At 40.7% G+C, this 23598-nt stretch overlaps 1 protein-coding gene across 1 annotated transcript in view; it reads left to right on the plus strand.

The window, feature by feature from the left end:
* LOC130838088 (galectin-10-like) overlaps positions 1–22311 on the plus strand; it is a 47997-nt gene extending 25686 nt beyond the window's left edge. The window contains 3 exon segments of the mRNA XM_057710861.1: positions 19822–19898; positions 20406–20616; positions 22091–22311. Coding sequence (XP_057566844.1) covers positions 19822–19898; positions 20406–20616; positions 22091–22204 — 402 coding nt within the window. The 3' untranslated portion in view covers positions 22205–22311.
* The last annotated feature ends 1287 nt before the right edge of the window (positions 22312–23598 follow it).

Genomic DNA, 23598 nt, shown 5'->3' on the forward strand with positions numbered 1-23598 from the left:
CATCCATCAAAGCAAGATCCTTTTTGACCCACCTCCTAGAATCATGGAAATAAAATCAAGAATAAACACATGGGACCTCATGAAACTTAAAAGGTTGTGCACAGCAAAAGAAACCATAAACCAGACAAGAAGACAACCTTCAGAACGGGAGAAAATACTTGCCAATGAAGCAACGGACAAAGGATTAATCTCCGAAGTATACAAACAGCTCATGCAGCTTAGTACCAAAAAAGCAAATAACCCAATCCACAAATGGGCAGAAGACCTAAATAGACATTTCTCCAAAGAAGGCATGCAGATGGCTAACAAACACATGAAAAGATGCTCAACATCACTAATCATTAGAGAAATGCGAATCAAAGCCACAATGAGGTATCACCTCACACCAGTCAGAATGGCCATCATCCAAAAATCTAGAAACAATAAATGCTAGACAGGGTGTAGAGTAAAGGGAACTCTCCTGCATTGTTGTTGGGAATGTAAGTTGGTACAGCCACTATGGAAAACAGTCTGGAGGTTCCTTAAAACACTAAAAAAAGAACTACCATATGATCCAGTAATCCCACCACTGGGCATATACCCAGAGAAAACCATAATCCCAAAAGAAACATGTACCATAATGTTTACTGCAGCACTATTTACAATAGCCAGGACATGGAAGCAACCTAAATGTGCATCAACAGATGAATGGATAAAGAAGATGTGGCACACATACACAGTGGAATATTACTCAGCCATAAAAAGGAATGAATTGGAGCTATATGTAATGAGGTAGACAGACCTAGAGTGTGTCATACAGAGTGAAGTAAGCCAGAAAGAGAAAAACAAATCCTGTATGCTAACTCATATATACGGAATCTAAAAAAAAAATGTTACAGATGAACCTTGTGACAGGGCAAGAATAAGGATGCAGATGCAGAGAATGGACTGGAGGACACGGGGTTGGGGGCGGGGGGGGCGAAGGCGAAGCTGGGACAAAGTGAGAGAGTAGCATAGACATATATACACTACCAAATGTAAAATAGATAGCTCGTGGTAAGTTGCTGTATAACAAAGGGAGATCAACTCGATGATGGGTGATGCCTTAGAGGACTGGGACAGGGAGGGTGGGAGGGAGGGGATATGGGGATATATGTTAAATACAGCTGATTCACTTTGGTGTACCTCAAAAGCTGGTTAAAAAGACTAAAGCAATTATATTCCAATAAAGAGCTTAAACAACAACAACACTTATCTATATGAGATGATGAATGTTAATGAAACATTATAGTAATCATTTCACATATGTGTAATTCAAGTCATTACACTGTACACTTTAAACTTATACAGTGTTGTATGTCAATTGTATCTCAATAAAATGAAAAATTTTAATTTGAATATTAATGATATCTAAAGAAAAAAACTTTGACAAAAGTGTAAAAACAAATGCAAAACGTGAGAGTTAGGAGTTAAGTTTTATTTGGGGCAAAATGAGGACTGCAGCCCAGGAGACAGCATCCCAAACAGTTCTGAGAAACTGTTCCAGTGGGGCAGGGAGGAAGATTAGTATATATGTATTCTTGGTAAAGGAGGAGTACATGCAATCAAATACATTTTTTTGTAGGGGGTTTCTGCTAGTCACAAGGAGCAAACGTCACCATGTAGGGATTTAGTGCTTTTCTAGATGTGAGGAGATGCAAGGGTTGGGCTCATAAAATCAGCTCCTGAAAACATCTAACTATCTGAAGACCTGTTCTGCCCATTTTCCAAAGGAGAGTGCTTCATTCCTGGTCTCCACCCTGAATTCCCTTCAGGGGTTGCTGAAGGCCAGCAGCTGCAGGAGCACATGTGATTTAATCCTTGTAGAGGCAGATGGCAAGTGCCCATAGCAAGTGCCAATCTGTAGTTGGCAAGAGCCACACAGAGAGAATCTTCATTTGATTAATGACAGTTTAATATGCAGGTGATGGAAACACTGCTTCATGTCAATAACAACTGACATCCCTTCTTTAAATTTCTAATTTATGTTTTGAAGATGACCTCTCAGCCCTAAAGGAGAACTTGAAGAAGAGATCCTGCATTATGGCTTAAGTCCAATTACCTGAACTTGTCCCTGTCCTCAAAGAGGCCTGGAACCAAGAAGCACACAAATCAAGGAGTAGAACTTAAGGATCTCATATTTCTCCTGGAACTGAAAGAAGAATCAGGGTCTCTGGGGTTTTGATGCACATGTACTGAGAGAGAAAAGAGAAGTGCGGCTATAGTCCAGGTGTGTGAGAGAATAGATTTTGAGCAGCCCTAACCTGGCAAAGTGGAATTTGTTTGGCTTTTACTTTGAGTGTCTGTGTCAGTGCATAAGTCCATAAGTCCGAATCTTGTAGTTTTGGCCATAACTAGGGGGGCCTGGTTTTGACCCTTGTTAGGGGTCCTGGTTTTAACCCTCATTAGGGGATGTTAAGGAAAATTCAATAAACAATCAAGTTAAGTGGAAAAAACAGGAACTTATTTGAGTAAAACTAAGGATTATAAACTGGGAGACAATCTCTGAAAGCTCTGAGAAACGTTCCACTAGTTAGAAGTTGAAGGCACAGTCTTATACATTTTGAAAAAAGAATCACACGTCAAAATGACACGCTGATATTCTATATACAGTTCATCAAGGATACATAGTCCAGGTAAGCACTTACAAGGTCAGCAGCAAAGTTACAATGACCCCTGATATAGCTGGCAAAGAATGCTATTCTTTTAAGAAGTTATATTGCTAGCATCAGAAGTAAGGGGGAAAAATATCTTTATGGTCAGGAAGGCACTTTGAGAAGTTCTGATTAATGTGTAATGCAGACACACATTGCAGATTAGGGAGAGAGGGAGGAGGCCCAAATGACATAGAGAGAGAGTTTTATGTTTAAATTTTCTTGTCCTGCCTTTTAAAACAAATTTTATTTCATCGTTTTCCCCCTTTTGATCATTAATCTTTTGGTAGAAAGTATGAGGTGATCAAATATTTGATTCCCCGATGCCAGGGTATTGGCTTACCTGCCCTGGATCTTCTGTCCCTTGACAGGTCTTAACAGCCCACTTCTTTCTTTCCTTTTAGAGGGTTAGACTAGAAGAATGCTTGACAAGCACTGAGAGTCAAGTCTAGGTTTTGCAATAGGACTTATGGCAATTTTAACCTGTATGTACATTGTACATGACCATTATTTTATATAGAACTATAAATATGATCAACAGCTTCAAGTCATTTACATAATTATTTTAGTTGGAGTTTTGAATATACATTGAGATGCGCAAAGGATTATTACTCTATTAGTGTAACAGAACAAAATCAACAGAGCCAGCAAAAATAACAAAGTCAGAAGCAGGGATTGAAGCCATGAATCTGCAAAGCTGAACTATTTACTCAAGGTTTCACCTAGAATAGAAGCGGATCCTTCAATGCAGAAATTTGACTTTATATGAGTCATTAAATGGTTATATTAGAGAACTCATCTGACATGAAAACACAACATTGTCTAGATTAAGGTATAAGTTTCTCACCTGGAAAGCAGTCTTAAAAATCAAGAGCCTTTTGGTTTTGCAATATCACTGTCCCATCACAGAAACTTTGTAATTGAGTAAACTAATTGAATGTAGTAAACAAACGTAGCTATATGCTGATGGGGAAACATTTTCTAGATGATAGGAATACCTGAAAAGTCAGTGACAGGAATTATGAGGAGCATATATTGGCCTCTTATTGAACAAGGAATTTAATGACAGATCTGACAATCGGTTAAATTGCTTCCAATACCTATACTTTGTGATAACTTTACTAAAGGATTTTCCTTCCATTTCAAAAACTGGGGCAGGGGACTTCCCTGGTGGTTCAGAGGTTAAGACTCCACATTCCCAATGCAGGGGGCCTGGGTTCAATCCCTGGTCAGGGAACTAGATTCCGCATGCCACAACAAAGTTCCCGTGTACCACAACTAAGACCCAGTGCAGCCAAATAAATAAATAAACATTAAAAAAAAAAGAGAGAGCAAAAGAATGGCTAGAATTAAAACAATCACTTTCAATTTTGACAAGAGAGGGATCTCCCTGGTGATCCAGTGATTAAGACTTCACCTTCCAATGCAGGGGGTGTGGGTTAGGGTTATCCCTGGTCAAGAAGTTAAGATCCCAAATGCCAAAAAACAGAAACATAAAACAGAAACAATATTGTAACAAATTCAATAAAGACCGTAAAAATGGTCCACATCTGGGGCTTCCCTGGTGGTGCAGTGTTTAAGAACCCACCTGCCAATGCAGGGGACATGGGTTGAGCCCTGGTCCGGGGAGATCCCACATGCTGCGGAGCAACTAAGCCCATGCGCCACAACTACTGAGCCTGTGCTCTAGGGCCCGTGAGCCACAACTACTGAGCCCTCGCACCACAACTACTGATACCTGCACGCATAGAGCCTGTGCTCTAGAAGAGAAGCCACAGCCATGAGAAGTCTGTGCATCACAACAAAGAGTAGCCCCCGCTCTCCACAACTAGAGAAAGCCTACGCACAGCAACAAAGACAGCACAGCCAAAAATAAAATAAATTTATAAAAAAATAAATAAAAAGGCCTCATTCCTTTAAAAATAAATTACCTGATCATAGCATGACTTGGGCAGTTCCTGTGGTATCCTCTGTTGTTTATAGATAACATTCATTCTTCCCAGAATAATATACAAGTTATTCCTTGGGGGGGGGGTTCAATCTCTCTTGAAAGAGAGAAAGAGAGCAAGACAGAGAGAGAGAGAAGAGAGAGAGGAAGAAAGAAAAAAATGACTGTCTCAGGGACACACTATACAAAGAAAAAAAATGGTCCACATCCAAAAAACATCTTTAAAAATTTTTTTTGACAGAGAAACTGAACTAGTAGCATTGGTTTCACAGGCCGGGGCAAGACTCTTAGGTGAGCTGTCTGCTACTAGTCTCATTTTCTTTTCACCCAAACTGGCTGATGCTTATCTTAGTTAATTGAAGCTGGGTGTTAGAAACAGGGGTTGATATCCATTCAAATGAAGGGGCCCAAGATAATTCATGAATTAAGTCTTTCAGTTTGGCTGTGCATGGATTAGTTAATATGTGATAAGATTCTTTCCACGGTGGCTGCAAAGAAACTTATTTGACGTTCTTTTCAATAAACAAAGTCTCTAGGTTATAATCCATAATCTTTAAGGTTTTCATCTCCTGGGAGCTCGCCATAAGAGGAATTAGTTACCAGTTTTTTTAAGTGCCTCAAGAAGACTCTGAAAATAATGTAACATATTTCCCTTGAACCGCAATGGGTGAAAGTTTCCAAAAATATTGTTTTCCCCATAAAACCATTTTCTCAGGGGCCCAATGAGTTAAAGAACATACATGCTAAGAGTACTGTGCTCCAACAGATCTATAGGGTTTTGTTTGTTTGTTTTATCAAGTCTAAACCATACCTGTGTGGTGGGGTGAAATATCCCCTTTTTTGTTGCTATATTTGTTTCTCTCCTTTGGTAGCGACTTCTTGAAACTCAAGAAAGAAATATTTTACTGGATTAGCAGGGTTAGTGGAGAACAGTGGACACTCTCAAGCCTAGACAGGATGAGTATTTAAAGCTGCCTGTTTGGCTACAGCATCAACAAGCTGACTTCTTTTCACTTCTATAGTGTCAGATTTGGAATGCTGTGGTGTTTTAATAATTGCTAACTGTTTTAGCAGTTGTATAAGAATTAATACCTCTGCAATCTGCTTTCCATTTTTAATAGGTTGTCTTGAAGAGGTTATAAACCTCATTATTTTCATAGCATTCCAAAGTTTGTGCCACTCCAAAGGCATAGGTAGCGACTGCCAGTGTAAATATTTGTTACCTGGTCTTTACCTTAACTAGCTCAGGTTAAGGCAATTAATTCAGCTTATTGTGCTGTATTTGTTTCTGGTACATAAAAGCTTTCAGTGATGCCCATTGTGGACATTACTGCATATCCAGCTTGGTAATGTCCCTGCTCTCCCTTAAGTAGAACCCATCTGTAAATCTAATTACCTCAGCCATATCAACAGGGACTTCTTGTAAGTCATTCCTGGGAGCAAGAAGATAATCTGTTAACGAAATGCAGCTGTGGTTGTTTTCTTCCTATAGTGCTGGAAGTAAAGTTTCAGAGTTAAGGTTACTGCATCGAAACAAGGTAATACTAGGTGCAAAAAGCAACAATACTTCATAAGAAGTTAGTCAGCTTACACAGTAGTACTGAGTGTGGTGAGGGTTCAGAAGAGACTCAGAGTGTGGGACATAAATAGTTCAAGGAGACCTTACTACTATCTTTTCAGTAGTTTCTCCTTCTTCATAAGAGAGCTGTTAACAAAATAGCCCTCAAACAAGGCAGAAGTCCTTTTGCTACCTAGTCTAATGTAGTTTTGGAGCATAAATGCAACTCACGAGAATTTTTGTAAAAGCATTAGAAAAAGCCATTAACTGTCTACAAATGACAAAAGACATAAAATTGTGGTTAAAGACCTGATTACAGTGTAATTGTCAATGAAATTTGGCTATTTCTGTGACATATAATATTTTAAGGTAATAATTAGAATTCTGACTGACAAAGTACCAGGACAGCTAAAAATTTAGGAATTTCACATAATTTCTAGAACATTTATATTAATAATATTTATGCATATAACGTAACTTAAGAAAGTTGCAACTGGGAGCCAAGATGTTAGCTACCTTGGGAGGGGAGTGGCTGGTAACTGGTAGGAGGCTAGAGGAGGCCTTGCTGGTCATGCTGCTGATTGGCCTGGGTGCTGACTGCACAGAAGTGTTCCAATTGTGAAATTCAAGCAGCTGGCACTATGACCTGGGCACTTTTCTGTTAACCTTCAATAAAGTTTACCATTAAAGAAAAAAAAAGTTTATCATTATTCATTTGATAATGTTTCTCATGTAACTGAACATACCAAGTAAGACTAATTAGTTTAACACCTCTCTGTGAGATGTTCAGGAACCTTCTGAAGCATCCCAAAATTTATCTAGAGGCGAAAACAACTTCATTTAGAATTTTATATGAGAAATTCTGTCAAAGATATCAAAAGGTTCTAAATGTTTCGCCAAGCAGGACCACAACTCACTGTGAAACAATACTTATTTACTTAACCAGAGTTAAGTAAAAGATTCCAAAGACAAATGCAGGACGTTGCAACAGATTTCTTAAGAGGTTAAGAAACTTTGCAATCTGTTATCAAAAGCATCAATATTTCAAGAAAACTCTGTCCTTTTAACAGAGGGAAAAAGATTCTACTTTTGCACCATTTCACCTTTAATATTAACATACATTTAGTTGATTAAATTTAATCTAATCTTAGTCCTGACCATGCATAAAACTCTTTTCTCAGGGTTCCCTCTTTAAAATTAATTTCTAGAAATGTATGCCATCTCATAATATTGATACAATCTTTCAAGAAAGCACAAAATATATAATTATCAGTAGTCTCAAACATCTTTAGTCTCTGTAATAAGAGATCAAAAGTAGGTAAACATAGCCTTTTTTAGCAACTAATGCTTCAGGGTATGATCTTGACACTCAATGAATTTCCATAATTTAACTTATTGCAGCTGATCTCTAAAGTTTCAAGTGACCAAAAATCTGGAAAGACTGTTTTTAGGTAGACTTACCATAAAACCTAATTATTTTTGAAGAGTTTACCCAAAAGCTTTTATCCCATTTGTCTCTGTTTCATTACTTAGGAAAATATCAACTTACCAACTTAATTTTCTTGTTGACAAGTTTTATAGCAGAAGTACAGAAAAGCAAGGAACAATGAAAGTATTATACTTAATGTTGATGACTCTAAAGACAAGTCTATATTAATTAAACCATGAATTTAAACTTTTTTTTCAAGATATCTGTACCTCATGGGGGTTTTGTTTGTTTTTAATATTTATTTATTTGGCTGTGCCAGATCCTAGTTGCAGTACACAGGATCTTTGTTGCTGTGTGCAGGATCTTTGCTGTGGCATGCAGGATCTTTTGTTGTGGCATGTGTGATCTTTTTTTTTTTTAGTTGCAGCATGTGGGATCTTTTTTTAGCTGTGGCATTTGGACTCTTAGCTGCAGCACATAGGCTCTCAGTTGCAGCATGCATGTGGGATCTAGTCCCCTGAACAGGGACTGAACCTGGGCCCCCTGCATTGGGAGCGTGGAGTCCTAATTGCTGAACTACCAGGGAAGGCTCTAAACTTATTTTCCTTTATTAAAGATTAATCCTTCCCAATAAAAAATTTTTTAAAAAGGTTAATCCTAGATCAACATGATCCTTTAAAAACTTGGGGTAATTTAAGTTACATTTAGAAATATTTTATTGTAAGTACTATTAAGTCAATTAAATAAAGCTCTTTTACAAATTAATTTTAATCACACCATCTAGAGGTAGGGACATGTCATGTTTACAATTTACAGACAGACAGACAGACATCCAGACAGAAACAGACAAACATCTCATAGTTTTACTGCTTGAGTTTCAAAGGCCTCTTTTACCTTTTTTCTCTCCATTTTAGGTTATACTAATTCAGCCAAGGCTGTAGTCTCAGATGATGGGGGCTGTGTTTACATTTCAAGAACATGGTAAGAGTTGTAACTTTAAGTTTTCTCCTAGGAACACTTCTGTTCTCTCAGGCTCAAAATTTTGAAGAAATGTTTTATCAAGTCAACTTTCTCTACAGTTTCAGAATATCAAAAGAGGGCTTCCTAGGTGGCGCAGTGGTTGAGAATCCACCTGCCAATGCAGGGAACACGGGTTCGATCCCTGCTCCAGGAAGATTCCACATGCCGCGGAGCAACTAAGCCCATGTGCCACAACTACTGACCCTGTGCTCTTAAAAAAAAAAAAAGAAAATACAGAATATCAAAAGAGCTCCATCCTGGCCATGTTAGAGTTAGATAAGTGCTTACAAGCACTGGCTTTCTTCCAACTGTACATGAAGTCAGGCAGAGTTCTGGTGAGTGGCTGTCCATCAGGGAGCACTTTGGCCTTTGAGCACAGTTTCCCATTATTAATCTCATAGCCTAATTTGGATATGATTTGAACAGCTTTCTGAGGGCAGTGTGATAGATTAAACATGTGCTACTTCTGAGTCTATTTTCCCAAGGACTTACCGTTGGGTGGGTCTGACTCTCTTACATGTCTGTTTCTCCTGACAGACTACAATTTCCATGGCTGCTTGGAGCGCTAGGTGATCAGTCCGTCATGCATCCCCAGAGAGCAGAATTTACTTAATGACTGTGGTAGGATCCACTGTGGGATGGCTGCACATCACAAGGACTGATCCTTAGACACCTCTGCCAAGTTCTCAGTCACCTGAGAATGCCCTGTGCCAGAAGGAACAAAAGTCCCTTTTCTTTGGAGCTGTGCAGGCTCAGTCTTTAATTTCACTAGCAAACTCATTGTTCAGAAAATACCTATAAAATCTTTCCAATATTAGCCAAATTTTTACAAAGGCCAGCCAACCCAGCTCACTCCAAAGTTTCCTCCAGGTTCCTGCACTGGAAATCTATTAGCATCCTCTTAGAACTCCAAGTCCCAAGCAAAACAGCTTAAGTAAAATTCAGGACATCATTTAAAGCAATGATGTCTGGATATTAGGAGAAATCAGCAAAGCACCTGAGGAATACCAGGAAGTGGGTGGGGCTCAAAGGGCACCAAGCTGGTACCAAGCACCTGTTCAGGGTAGACTCTAGGTGTCCTCTGGTGGGTGTCTCTAATATCCTGCCAACAGTGCCAAGAATATTGCAATGGAAATTCAATTTAAAAATTTTCTGTAAGGGGTGGAGGGACTTCTCTCAAGCCAAGCTGAGAATTACAACCCAGGAGACAGACTTTCATAAAGCACTGAGAACTGTTCCACCTGTTACAAGTTGAAAGCACATTCATATATATTTCCTAAACAAAGGACAGTACATCAAAATGGCATATTGATATTTTACATAAAGTTCACCAAGGATGCACAGTCCAGGTAAACACAAAGCAAGCAACAAGTCACCATGACCCCCTAGGGAGTTGGGAAAGAACGGTATTCTTTTAAGAAGTTACACTGTTAGCATCAGAATGAAGGGGGAAAAACTATCTTTATGGTCCAGTAGGCACTGCCATCTTTGACAAGGTCTGATTAATGTGTAATGCAGATGCACACTGCACATTAGGGAGAGAGGGAAGAGGCCTAAATGGACATCTTTCATGTTTACATTTTCTTGACCTGCCTTTGAATATAAATTTTATTCTGTCAGGGTCCTGATTCTGACCCTCATTAGGGGATCCTGTTGCGGGGGTACTGCACTGCTAGGAGAGAAAGGAAGTGAAAGGATTAATCATTCTCAGAGACACTCCTGGTATGTTAGAGGACCCTGATTTTGACCTTCCTTAGAGACCCCTGGTAATTTGAATGTGGTCTAGATACTCCTGGAAACTGAAAGCTTAAATTTGGTCTTGTGTGTGATTCAAAGCCAATAAGTGCATCTGAAAGTGAGGCCTGTGAATGTGAATAAGTGCTGTGTATCATTATCTGTTACAGTTATTTGTTTAAACTAAATTGGCTATATGCAAACTAAAGGAAATCTTGCCCTGAAAATGGCCAGGATGGGGTAATTTTGGCCCCATCATGTCATGGGGCCATGACATTCTAACACTGGTTTTTGCATATGCAGTTAAAGGAAGTTGGCTCCTAGGATGAACTTGCATTGCTCTTCCTGTGCCTCTGAGATGTAAATATTCTACCAGGGCTCTCAGCAACTCATCTTATCTGCCCATCTCCAATTCCTGAGACTGAAGAAAGGTAAAAGAGGCTTTTTAAAAACTGAAGCAGGGGGACTTACCTGGGAGTTCAGTGGTTATAACTTTGCCTTCCAATGCAGGGGGTGAGTGTTCAATCCATGGTTGGGGAGATAGGATCCCACATGCCTCAGTGGCCAAAAACAAAACAAAGCATAAAACAGAAGCAATATTGTAACGAAATTCAATACTTTAAAAATGGTCCATACCAAAAAAAAAAAAAAAATTTAAAAAAAGCCACACCAAAAAACACTGAAGCAGGAAAACTCTGAGCTCTCTATGGCTATATGAATGTATGTCTGTGTACTCATACATTATGGATATGATATGTCTTTACCTTTGGATGGTATTATATCAAAATTAATTTGTAAATGAGCTCTATTTTTTTTTTTTTGCTTAAAGGCAATTAAGCACTTATATAAATTCTCAGAAATATAAAAGAGAAACTAACCCAAATGAATTTCCAGTTCACATGATCTGGGAAATATTTACTAGGATTAATGTCTGGTATTGAAGATAATAGTTTAAGCTTGTTGGTTGAGTTAATATGGGCATGTCTTTAGAGTCATCAATATTAAGTATGACACTTTTATTATACCTAGGTTTACTGAAAATCATTAAGATGTTATTCTTGTTATACAATCTGTCAACAAGGAAAGTAACTGGATATGATAAAACTTTTAATAGGTTAAATGTAAATAAGATAAGAATTTTAGGGTGAATTCTTTGGGAGTAATTACACTTTAGGAATGCCTACTTAGCTTTTTTTTCCCCCCCTGCCTCATCCCTCCGTCCGGCCCCGGGACGCGGAGGAGCGGGACCTTGGATTGTGACCTGGCCGGCGCCCTTCCACTTCTGGGCAGCGCGTTTCCCCCCTAAGGCCCCCGGCTGGGGATGGTCCGCTCTGGGCCTGGGCTGCCTCGGGTACGGAGCCGCGCGAGAGGCCGCGGCCCGGGTCGGGCGTGCGCCAGAGCCTGCTCCTGCTGCTGCGCCTGTGACGGCAGCGGGACTCTTGGGGGACCACTGGGCGCCCGGGCTCCCGCGGCTCTCCACGTGTTCTCGCCAGCTGAGCCCTTTACGTAACCTTTTTATATAAGCCGCGCGTCCCGCCCGCGCTCGGGCCAGTGGGGGCTCTTAGTGGCCCATCCCCTGGGAGGCCGGCTGAATACGGCACCGCCGGCGTCCTGCCAAGGTCGGCCGACCAGCCGCAGCCGGGTGCACCCACGCGGGGCTGGGGCCCAATCACAGGCGAGAACACCCAACCAACAAAAAATAGGCGCCAAATTCCCGCGATCAGGCTGCGACCTCCGGTCCCCGCAGCCCTCTGCGTACCGCAACCTCCTCTCTTCCTCGGCTGCGCTGCGTCAGGAATGCCTACTTAGAAACAGTCTCTCCACACTTTTGGTGGTGGTGGTAGTAACTTGAAACTTTAGAGTTTTGCTAAATTAAGTAATGGGAATTCACTGAATATCCAGACCATTTCAAATAGGGTAAGCTACTTCAATATTAATTTCTAAACAGGTCCAAGTTTACTATTTTTGTCTACTTGTGAGAGAAAAACTAAAGATGTCTGCATTTATTAGACACACATCTCGTACCATACTGAGGAAAGAGATTATGCAATGAGAAGATGTATGTTTCTAGAGGTTACAGAATATGTTCATAAGTTTGCCAATCAGGAAATGCTAATATGTTCACAATTGCTTGCTTTTTGGTTTTCACTAGACAGTAAGGTGTTTTTTTTGTTTGTTTTTGGTTTTTTTTAACACATAAAAATCAATTACATTTCCCCCCCGATCTTTACTGGAGTATAACAGCTTTACAGTGTTGTGCCAGTTTCTGCTGTACAACAAAGCGAAACAGCTGTATTTATACATATATCCCCGTATCCCCTCCCTCTTGAGCCTCCCTCTCAAGCATCCCTCCCATCCTCCCTATCCCACCCCTCTAGGTCATCAGCATTATCAAGTTGATCTCCCTGTGTTAGGCGGTTGCTTCCCACTAGCCATCTATTTTACATTTGGTAGTATATAAATGTCAATACCAAGGTTTTTAAGAGTTTAAAATTGTAATGTATAATTGAAGCTATTAGAAATAGTAAGGGAAACATTTCAGTATGCAAGAAAAGTAAGAATGTGTGTTTTCAATAAAAGAAGGTATGAGGAATGGAAATGCATTTTGTTAAGAAGAATAAAAGTAATTTGGTCCTAAAGTTGCTTATTTCTAAATGGGAAAGAAAATAAGGGACACACCAATACAGATACAAAAAATTGTGGAAGGTTTTTAGAAAGGAACCCTGAAGCATCTCTGAGAGAAATGTTAAACTCACTAGGATTATTTGGTATGTTAAATTATATGGGAAGCATTGTCCAATGAGTGACAAGCCTTCTTGGGTTACACTGTATGGCTAAATGTTACAGATATTCTAGAAATTATACGAAATTTCTTTAAAAGTCTTATATGTCCTGATATAATGGTATTAGTCATAATTCTAGTTAAAATGTTGTATGTCACAGCAATAACCATGCTTCTTTTTCAATTGCATTGTAATCAGATCTTTATACCTTTTTAAGTCTTTTGTCATTTATAGTTATTGTTTTATTCTGTTTTTTTCCCCCAAAAACCCTCACTCTCAAGAAGAGTCATAAAGGGACTTCCCTAGTGGTGCAGTGGTTAAGAATCCGCCTGCCAATGTAGGGGACATGGATGCAATCCCTGGTCCAGGAAGATCCTACATGCTGCAGAAAAACTAAGCCCGTGTGCCACAACAACTGAGCCCACATGCCGCAACTACTGAAGCCCATGCACCTATAGCCCATGCTCCACAACAAAAGAAGCCACTGCAATGAGAAGCCTGCACATTGCAAAAAAAGAGTAGTTCCCACTCGCAACTAGAGAAAGCACACATGCAGCAAAGAAGACCCAACGCGACCAAAAATAAATACAAATAAATTAAAAAACAAACCAAAAAACCAAGGTTTTTCAGCACTACACATTAAAAAAAGACATTAAAAGGAATTTTTGACAAGTACAGTTATGATATACTTCAGAAAACACTGCTGAACTGGATAGGAAATTGATTAATTCTAATGGAAACCTTGAAGGCTTCATAAAACAACAATAAGGAATTAGTTACACAGGACTAAGTGAAATGGTGAATTTGGTTATAATTTTTATGGGTTTTATCTTCAATATTACTGGCTTTTAATCTGTGTTTTCCAGATATAAGGAAACCTTTAGCCTCAAGCTAACTATGATTTACAGCAACTTGGTAAATTATACCTTTGTAAACAGATGTAAAAGATTAATCTTTTCTATTGATCCCTTTAGAAATTGAAAACTCTTGGCTTCCCAGCAGTCTTATCAGGTGAATAAGGAAGGTCACCTCCTGACAGGTGCAGGAGCCTCAAGATATTGTGAAGACCTCAAGAAGGGAAGAATTCATCCAAATATATAGATAATGCAGGCAGAATCTGTGGCAAGCCCTTGACATGGCTTTCCTGGCCTTGAGAGTCCTTTTAAGAGCACAATCTGATGTTCCTCATAAAAAGTTAAAGCACGGCTAATTTAAAAGAACCTATATCATCAATTACACTTATGTAAAAATCAGGACAAGTTTACTGAAACCAGACATTTTTCAAACCAATCAGTCTTAGTGTGGTTATATTTTATTAAAATGACAGTAATTTTAGTGAGAAGATCATGTTTCAGTGGATATTAAATTCTAGTTTTGTTAACTGAGGTCTGTATTTAGTATCTAGTTTTGTTAATTGAGGTCTGTATTTAGTATCACCTCTCAGATAGCTCCTTCATGGTGTATTACATTACTGTAAAGTTTAATCGAATTATTGAAAGGACACTCCACGTTTCTTTCTGAAGTGTATCACAGCAATCTATCTTTCAATAAAAATCAGATGCCTCATGACCAGCAAGAACATTATGCATAGTGGAAAAGGCATCATTTATGACTCCCCCCCCCCTTTTTGGCCACGCAGTGCAGCATGTGGGATCTTAGTTCCCTGACCAGAGATCAAACCCGTGACCCCAGCAGTGGAAGTGCAGAGCCCTAACCACTTGACCACCAGGGAATTCCTGGAAAAGCATCATTTAAAGAACTGTCTCCAACCTAGATAAAAGGACCCACATCAAGTATTCTTAATTAGCTCACATGTAGTAAAACTGAAGGGAATTGACTCTGGAATTTATATTTCCCATGTGAAAAGGGCCTCTGAATTAGGCTGGTCTATAGAAAAGATTGCTGACCCCAAATGACACCCACACTAGGATGAGAAAAAGACCACAGCAGTGGCAGGCAGCTGACCCAAGAATCTGGACCCAGCCTGGCTCTAAGACCCATTCTACTAATTTCATGGAACTGTTTACCAAATGGTTTTCTCCCTATCAACATTGAAAGTTATTATTTTACCTCTAACCATACTTTTGTCCCTAATGTTTAGGATGGAAAGAAAATTCTCTAGTGAAGTTGTCAGATTATAACTACTCAGGACATGTATCACTGCTTGCTTAAAGTCTACTGTTAAAAGCACCTGTATGATGTTTGTGCAACAATTCAGTATAATTTATAAAATGTATAACCTATAAAATGTCTCCCCATTAGCGTATCTCTGAGCTTGTTCACTATGTCTGATTAGTTTTCCCCCAACAAGAATAACTAATAACTAGGCAAATACACACACACACACACATATACATATACATATATACGCACACACACACACACATACATACACAAAAAGGAGGTTGAGCACTGAAGGACTGGTGGACCCAGGGCCAGTAGCAACCACCCTGGCATTGACGGACAAATATTTTGATCAAAAGATTTATAGACATAAGGGGAAATAACTGAAGAAATTTTCATATATGTGAAGTATGGGTAAGTCATTTTGGCTTATACATGATGTAACTTCAACTTTATGCTGACTAGAGCAGCCTGTTTGTGGCCTATGAACACATGTAGTATATCTGCTTTGGCCACTGAAGAGGGGGATTCATTTAAAAGTCAAAGTGGAGTGGCTGTGGTTCAGGCAACCAAGATGGAGCTGGATCACCACTGTGGATGTAATTTTAGACACATTCCTGTACTGCTGAGAACTGTAATTTTTTGAACTCTGATGGACTCTGGGATGCCACCAGCTGTTCTCAAAGCAGTGTCTGCTGGCAAATGCCAGCTGTAGCCTAATGACCTCAAGGTCTCCTTTTGTAACTATTAAATTTGTTCTTACTTTGGGAATAGTAACAAATGAGACAGATCAAACCATAGCCTCCCAGCAGAAGGCACTAGATTCTTTAGCCAGAATAGTACTAGATGATACAATTGCTTTATATTAGATTTTAGCAGAAAGGGAGACATACGTGTAGTGGCCAACAGCTCCTGTTATGTATATATTACTCTGAAGTTAAAATCTACTTAGATAAAATTACGCAACTGGCTACAAGAAGTCTCAAAAGTGCAAGGTACACAATGGTTTTCAAACTTATTCTCCTGAATTCCTCAAGAAATAGGATTTATTTTGCAAGGTTTATTAAAGTTCGAGTTGTCACTCCTTCTCCTATTTCTAATTGGATCTGTGGCACCAAAAGTGTGGGCCAAGGGACTAACATGTTAATCATGCAAGACTCCAATCCAGGACCTGGAACACATGAATATCTCCAACTCATTATCCATTCCCGAAACTGAGATAGGACTATGCCCTGTTTCAGCAGTGAGTAACCAGAGCAGTCACTGCCCTGTCCCCTCAAAGATTTGGGGAAGGTTAAGACAGGAGGAGGGGGGACTTCCTTGGTGGCAAAGTGGTTAAGAATCCACCTGCCAATGCAAGGGACATGGGTTCAATCCCTGGTCTGGGAACATCCTGCACGCCACGGAGCAACTACGCCCATGCACCACAACTACTGAGCCTGAGCTCTAGAGCCCGCACATCACAACGACTGAAGCCTGCATGCTCCAGGGCCCATATGCTGCAACTACTGAGCATGGGTGCTCAAAGTGCTGAAGCCTGTGCACCTAGAGCCCGTGCTCCACAACAAGAGAAGCCACCACAATGAGAAGCCTGCGTACTGCAACAAACAGTAGCCACCACACACCACAACTAGAGAAAAGCCTGAGAGCAACAACAAAGACCCAACTCAGCCAAAAAAAAAAAAAAAAGACAGGAGTAGGGATTAAATCTGTGTTCCCATAAAACTGAATTCTCCTGCTGAGTTTATGATTAGCCTCTCTACCTAAAATTTTATTCCATTTCTTGTCCCACCCCTGTTCCCCTCAGGACTGAGGGGTATCAAAGGAAAAGGGGGGTTGAAACCAAGCAGGACCCTGCAGGGCCCTCCTGGGTACAGAAGTCCCTCTGTGTCCTACATTTCGTGTTCGTACAAAAAAGCTGAAGTATCCTAGGCCTTCAAGAAGTTCCAAAGAGCGGACTCAAGCTGTTGCTAATTGGGGAAGGGAGTGAATGCAGAAACACAGGAGGAGGAGTTGAGCAAGAAAAGTAATGATGCCTAAAACAACAGTTCAGTGATAAAACTTGAGGAGTCCTAGCTCCTCCTCAAGTGGTATACTTAATAATCTGATGCATACTTTTAAGTTGTTCTGCAGAAACTAAGGACCTCCCCACCCCCCACGTGGAGAACGGTGAGTACATGTTGACCACAAGCAACTAGACCCCAAACTGGTTGGAACCAGAAGGTTGAGGATTAAGATTCTCGAAACATCACCCTGTTATCTCACCATCAACCAATCAGAAAAAAATCAAGCACCCTGTAGTCTTCACCCCAAATATTGCCCTTTAAAACCCTTCCCTAGAAGCCATCAGGGAGTTCATGTCTTTTGAGCACAAGCTGCCCATTCTTTGTGCTTGGCACCTGCAGTAAACTCTATACTTCATCACGACCCAGTATCAGAAAGTTGGCTTTGCTGCAAGGCAGGCAAGTGGACCCAAGTTCCGTTGTGTAACACTAGGATCACCAATTCTTAGAAAAATGTACACCTTTTGTGTGGATTCTGCCTGTGGGGTAAAGACTTGGTAAGAGGCATGTAGGCTGGATTTTAGACCCACTCACTTCCTCACTCCAACAATTCTATTCTTACATTTTCCCTGCTAATCCTTTATCCTTGGGCATTTCTCTCACTGAATTTCCTGTTGTATCACAAACACACCCTGCTTGAGGACAGATCCACAGGCACAGTTGTGACGGAGTATTTCTGACACCCCACTCCCTCTCACCCTGTTGGGAAACTCTGAGGCTTAGAAACAGGAAGAAAGCCAGAGGGTGGGGCTGCCAGGAATCATTTATATTCTGCGACTCCAAAAGATTCACACACACAACTGCACACAGTTTGCAAGAGCTGCCCTGAGGAAGACAAAATGATGTCAGAGCAACCGGTGAGTTGAAAAGACAGTCTTCAATGATCGCAGGTCACATAAAGGGAGAAGGAAAATGTAGGAGATTGTGTAAGATGAAAATATGTGCATTTCTACTTGGACTGTTTTACTGAGAGTCGTGAGTGTGTGGAAGAGAGCGACCCTGGGGGTATAAGATATGGAATCCCTATGGGGAATCTTGTGTTGAGCCTGGACCAGTGTGGTCCTATGTCAGCATCTGATAGTATCTGACTGAGAGTGCACTTTATCAAGACACTGTGACTGTGTGTGGGAGGTGGACCACTGACTGGGATGAGGGAGTGTGTGTATGAGTGCAGGGAGGTAAGGCTGTGCATTTGTCCTCATGGTTCTGTGTGTGTGCATGTTACAGTGAGTAAGAATGTAGGGAGGTACATGTAACATGGTGAGCTGCATGTCTTTGTGTGACTATATGTGTGAATGTGTGTGAGAATTTGTGACTGGGTGTTGATCTGTGAATGTGTGTGGACTTGGCTGCATGTGAGGGTTCTCCTCTACACAGAAGTGACTGTTTAAATGACTGTGGGTCTTTCCATGGGTATCAATGTTGGCAGAACTAGTGGCCTTGTGGACTGTGAGTTACCCAGAACTCATCTCTGAGCATTCATGAGAGCAGAATGAGTGATTCCTTAGATGCCTCTTCTCAAGAAGAGTGGGAGAAGGTGACTCAGCCTGTAGGGTGCTGCATCTCCAGTCTGCGTGCACACACACTCCACCTCAGGTCTCCTCTCCAAGTCAGCCCTTCCCACTGCCTCACAGGAGGAGAGTGAGCAGATTCTGGCCCCCAGGGGAAAGCTGTTGGGGCACTTGGTTTCAGAGAATCAAATCACCTGAAGCTGCAAGGAACAAATTCAGCCTCTGTCCAGACAGTTTACAGGAGATAGCAGTCAACATCTTGTAGATTCTCCCAATTACCTTCCTGTCCTACACACTTTGTACAAGTACTGACTGTGTCCTCAACAGTGTTGTACACATTCTTGAAAGGACATGCGTTCCCCTTGCTAATCTTCATGCATATACATTCCACTCACAGAGGTTTCCTTTTCCATTATTATGTCTCTCTCTCCTTAAAAAAATGTTTTTCACTGGAGTGGATTTTTAATATTTTTATATTTTTTCCATCCTCAAGTCTCGTTTTCAGAGTTTCAGATGGTAGAAAATAATTGCAGGCGGATTTCCTGAAAGGGCTCTCCCCCTTCTGACAGGTCCCCCCTCTATGGACCCTGTATATGCCAGTGATTAGGCTAAAGGTGTTACATATATTAGCTCATGTATTCCTGAGAACACCCTAGGAAGTAGGAATCTCTTATACTCCTCCTTGTACTGAGGAAACTGAGACAGGGAGAGTTCAAGTAATGGGTCTAAGATCTCACTGCTAGTAAGGGGCAGATTCAAGATTTGAATGCAGGCAGCCTGGCTCTGGAGCTCTTCCTCTTAACTGTGACCCTCGTATCTCTTCAAGGACACAGGGACCTGCCTGTGGTGAGGTGGGGAGATGGGGGGGTCCTCTGAGTTTATCCTTTGATGTGTAACCTGCTGCACCCCTGGGAACTGCTGTAGGAGGGGAGCCCACATCTGGCCTTGCCCCTCATCCACTCTCCTCTCCCTATGGCAGGTCCCGTACACACAGCATGTGTCCTTGTCTGTCGGTTCTTCAGTGACAATCACAGGGAAACCGGCCATCTCTTTCAGGTGGGTACTCTATAGCCCATGGGTGGGGAGGTGAAGGAGAAGTGAGAATATTAGAGTATGGGGGGGGTGGTGTCACCTCACGTATGAGTGTTAAAACGTGTAAATAGCATAATAGTAGCACAATGCAAGTGCAGGTCCTGGGGACCCCTGTAGTACCAGGCATTAAGCCTGCAGTTGCAGAGCTGCTGGCAGGTCTTGGGGTCTGGGAGAAGGGCTCAGGGCTCTGGCTCTTTATCAAAGGGAATAGAACGTGCAGGGGATAAACAACCAGTAGGCCCAGGCCAGTGACTGCTGCTTGGTTTGAGACTTGGGCCAAGGAACACGGCATCCCACCACTCTGTTCAGGGTGAGCTGGAGCGGCCCCACAGGAATAAGGATTACAATATCCCTCAGGAAGGCCTTCCTTCTACCACGGAGAAGTTGGGAAAGGATGTGTATGTGTGTGTCAAATGTGGGTTCCCCAACAAGAAATAGGCCTGTTCAACATGCTATGTGCTTGCCCATCAGCAAGAACCCAGAAATGCAGGTGGATTTCCACACTGGGACTGATGAGAACTCAGATATTGCTTTCCATTTCTGAGTGTACTTTGGCATATCTGTGAAGATAAACAGCCGTCAGAATGGGAGCTGGGAATCTGAGGTGGCATCCTCCAAAATGCCCTTTGTGGATGGCCAACCATTTGAAATGCACATCTTGGTGCTGCAAAATGAGTACCAGGTAAGTGCACCCAGGAACCATCCATTCCATGGCCTCTACAGCTGCTCAGAGGAGGACACAGCTCTCCCTGGCCTTGCCCCAAGTGTCCTTCAGGGTCCATCTCCCATAACTCTCCCGCCCCTTTCATCACAAAGCACCCTCTGCTTGTGCTGCCATCCTCCGGTCTTTCCCCAAATCTAACCAGGGTCAAGATCAGTTTACATGCCATTTCCCTCAAGGTGGAGAACTTGCTCTGACTTCACCCACAGTTATCATTTCTACCTACGCTGAGATTATTTGAATTTTTATGTCACTAAATACTTAGGATATGCATATGAGTAACTATAATGCATGCAATATAAGTCTTTCTCTCACTCTCAAACCAGGACAACTTACTAGTTTCTTTACACTCCTTCCAGAGGTAATATATGGTTATACAAGTACATGTATCTATCTATCCATTTTATATATATATATAAACACACACACACTCTCATTTCTTTGTAAAGAAATGGTGTTATAAGTTTCTCCATGTATCCTACCATGAGGATGACAGTTTATTTGTGATCTAAGAATATCTCTTAGAGAAACAGTTCTATCCATGATGCTTCATGACTTAATGTTTGAATAACATTCCAATAGAAGAATTACCAAAAGTGATTTAACTTGACCTTATGAATGCACACTTAGGTTGTTTCCAATGTTTTGCTCTCATGAGTGGTGCTGCGTTAAGGTTTCTATCCCATACTTGTGTCATTATCGACCTTCCAGTACTCACCCTGGAGGAAGAACTGGTTCAAAAAGCATGTGGATTTTAAACATGACAAACTAACCCCCCCAAAAATGACTATATCTTGAGAGCCTCACCAATAAAGAATATGTTGAAATATTGTGACCTTTTTAAAAGGCTAGGCAAAAATATATTTTTCAGACTGAGGTAGAGCATCTTTTCTTATGTCTATAAGTTGTTAAAATAACATCCTTTTTTTAGCCATCTGTACTATTCTACCTCTCTAGGACCTCTTGAGTTTCATTCTTCACCATCACCCCAAGTCTAAGCTACTCACAGAAAACACTGGTGACTAGAGTAAATAGCAGCAAAGTTTTGCAGAACTGAAATGTATGCATTCAATGAACACTTATCTACCACTTGGCCTGTGATACTCTGTGCAAGAGACAGGGACTCAAGATTCATGAGACACAGTTCTTGGCCATGGGAAGTTTCTAAGCTAGAGGAAAGGCCAAGTAAATATAGACCATGCAACAGAGAGTGGTAGACCCTCCCTGGAGGAATAGAGAAATACAGAAAATAGAGTCAACAAGTCTCCAAAACAGTCCTGAAAGTTAGTCTATAAAAAGAAGTATATCTACTGGGTTTTGATGTTTTAATCGGGGTTTTCTGAGTGGATGGTGTGTGTACTAGGACAGAAGTAGAAAGGAAGACTGAAAGTTTGTTGGGTGGCATACCATGTTCCTGACACATTTTCCCTTCCAGGTAATGGTAAATGGCCAACAATATTACAGCCTTGCCCATCGACTCCCACCACAATCTGTGAAGTTCCTGCAGGTGTGGAGAGATGTCTCCCTGTCCTCAGTGTGTGTCTGCTAGAGAGGGATGTGACCAGACTCCCCAATGTCAAGGAGATTCTTCCATCTAAGTGACCATGTGACTCCCAGAGTTCACTAACAGAATGGTGCCTCCTCACCCTTCCCCAAAACTTGGTCATTAAAACTTCTGAAAACTTAACAGTGTTTGGTTCTTGCTTTGGGGAAAAAAGAGTAAGTGGTCATCACCAAGAGGGGTATGAGAGTACTATGGAAAAGATCAAGCATTCTAAGAGGATTGCTATTTCTCTGACACAAGGAGTAAGGGACAGGGTCACTGAAAGGTCTGCAAAGACATTACTAACGATATCCTTCTACAGTACCTACTATATGCCAGACACTCTAAACCAAAATCCTTCCCCCATTTCAGAAACTAAACCAAGATATGAGGCATCTGTCTATACCCACAAAGCTATAGTTGGTGATTTGGGGAAGTAACTTTGTAATCTGAGGCAAATCAGGTGAAATTCACAGAAACTACTAGAACTGATACATGAATTCAGCAAGGTAGCAGGATTCAAGATTAACATACAGAAATTGGTTGCATTTCTTTACACTAACAGTGAAATATCAGAAAGGGAATGTAAAAAAAATGACCTCTTTTAAAATCACATTAAAAAAATTACTTAGTAATAAACCTGACCAAGGAGCTGAAAGATTTACATGTTGACAACTCTAAAACTTAATAAAGGAAATCGTCCTTTCCTTAGGGAGTATTTTAGTTACCACTTCCATAATTTTTCTGAGGCAGATTTATGAATAATTCTGATTCACTTTTTCTTCTTATGTGGTTCTGTTTATTTAAAGGAATAGACATATACTTTCACAGAATGTTTTAAAAAAATAAGCGAAATCAAAGATGAGTCAAAGCAATGGAAAGATATCCCATGTTCTCAGATTGGAATAATTAATACTGTTAAAATGGCCATACTATCCAAAGCAATCCGCAGATTTAATGCAATCCCTATCAAATTGCCCATGATACTTTTCACAGAACTAGAGCAAATAATCCTAAAATTTATATGGAACCATAAAAGACCCAGAATTGCCACAGCAATCCTAAGGAAAAAGAACAAAGCAGGAGATATAACCCTCCCAGACTTCAGAAAATGCTACAAGGCTACAGTAATCAAAACAGTGTGGTACTGGCACAAAAACAGACATATGAATCACTGGAATAGAATAGAGAGCCCAGAAATAAGCCCACACACCTACAGTCAATTAATCTTTGACGAAGGAAGCAAGAATATGCAATGGAGAAAAGACAGTCTCTTCAACAAGTGGTGTTGGGAAAGTTGGACAGCTCAATGTAAATCAATGAAGTTAGAAGTCACTCTCACACAACATACAATAATAAACTCAAAATGGCTTAAAGACTTAAATATAAGACACAACATC

This window comes from Hippopotamus amphibius, chromosome 16, assembly GCF_030028045.1.
Source record: "Hippopotamus amphibius kiboko isolate mHipAmp2 chromosome 16, mHipAmp2.hap2, whole genome shotgun sequence".
Classification (NCBI taxonomy): Eukaryota; Metazoa; Chordata; class Mammalia; order Artiodactyla; family Hippopotamidae; genus Hippopotamus; species Hippopotamus amphibius.